A 1,492-nucleotide genomic window follows, 5' to 3' on the forward strand; every position below is an offset into this window, starting at 1 on the left:
AACTCTAAATGTTTGCTTCTTGAATGGATTTGATTTCACAAAGTTTATGATGGATCTGTTAACCTGCAGCTCTGATTTTAATATTTTACAATTCATAATTATTTATAATAATTATACTTTGTAACAAAGCTACATAATCACAGCTGTGGCTAAAATGAATTGTTTGAGAGAAGAGCGAAGAGAGAGGAATAGCTGTGTTTGTTCAAACTCAACAAAAAGAAAACTAGAAGCTATTTGGTTTCCTTTGTGCTTTTCTGAAAGCAAAGAAACTGCATCAGCAGAAAATGAGTTTAAACTTAAGAGCACTGCTTGGCTAGAAGTGGCTGCTGTGCCAAGGAAGACAATTTGCATAGAAAAGACACTTTGCATTGGCAGCACATGCTTCAGTGCTCTGGGAGTGTTTATAGCCCTGTGAGTTTAACACTTCATGATTGAGAGCTGCCCTTCATGGCAACAGAATCCACAACAACAATGACTTTTATCAGCATCTTCATCTGGGCACTTGTCATCTGCACTCAGGGTAAGAATCATTTAGAAAAATTATTTGACAAAAATATTTGTTTCTGGGACAATACTTACATAAGTCTTAAAAGAAAAATGGATGAATTGAAAAAAATTAAAAGGCTTGAAATTTATTGTGTTTCATAATTTAATTCAATGATTTAATATAATATTCTATTTTATGATTTATTATTTTCAGAATCCAGTGGACAGTATACTGTGACTCAGACTCCAGCAGTGAAATCTGTTCTCCCAGGAGACACAGTCGCTCTGAGCTGTAAAGTCAGCAGCGCAGTGTCTGGTAGCCACCTAGCCTGGTACCAACAGAAACCTGGAGAAGCTCCCAAACTCCTGATCTATGCTGCAAGTACCCTTCAGTCTGGGATCCCAACTCGTTTCAGTGGCAGTGGATCTGGGACTGACTTCACTCTGACCATCAGTGGAGTCCAGGCTGAAGATGCAGGAGATTACTACTGTCAGAGTTTCCACTACCCCAGCAGTACATATGTGTTCACACAGTGCTACACACCCGTACAAAAACCTCCCTCAGCTGGACTGCACAGCGACTGCACTGCTGCTGCTGGGACCTACTGCAGGTGCTGAGGGTGAAGGCAATGAAACGGGACACGGCCTGTGGAGGAGCTCAACTGCACACAAACACACTGAGCTCAATAGCAAGGGCTGCAAATAAAAGACAAGATGAATCTGGTAAATATCTTGATTATTCATGTATTCTAATACATTGCAGAGGCTGAAGGGCTGTCATTGGATTTATATTTACTCATTTAGTTTCAAATGAAAATGAAAATAGAATTATTGATTACTCTGCAGTAAGGAAAAGATAAAGGCACTAAAATACAAAGCGGAAACAAAGAAAATCACACACTGTATTTCCTTTAAAGGAAATGAATAAATAAATACTGCAGAGAATTTGACTAGATCTGATTGTGCGCTCATCCTACTACAGGTAAACATTTCCACATTCAATCTC

General features: G+C 38.9%; 1 gene segment (V, D, J or C); it reads left to right on the forward strand.

Moving 5' to 3' along the window:
* Positions 1–447: 447 nt before the first annotated feature.
* On the forward strand, positions 448–1,032 carry LOC121311346 (the record flags this gene model as incomplete). The annotated part of the segment is given in 2 exon segments: positions 448–520; positions 701–1,032. Coding segments are annotated over 2 exon segments (405 nt in total), but the record flags the coding sequence as incomplete, so codon positions are not given.
* Between the last annotated feature and the right edge of the window lie 460 nt (positions 1,033–1,492).

The sequence above is a fragment of the Polyodon spathula genome, unplaced genomic scaffold, assembly GCF_017654505.1.
Source record: "Polyodon spathula isolate WHYD16114869_AA unplaced genomic scaffold, ASM1765450v1 scaffolds_3152, whole genome shotgun sequence".
NCBI classification, from domain to species: Eukaryota; Metazoa; Chordata; class Actinopteri; order Acipenseriformes; family Polyodontidae; genus Polyodon; species Polyodon spathula.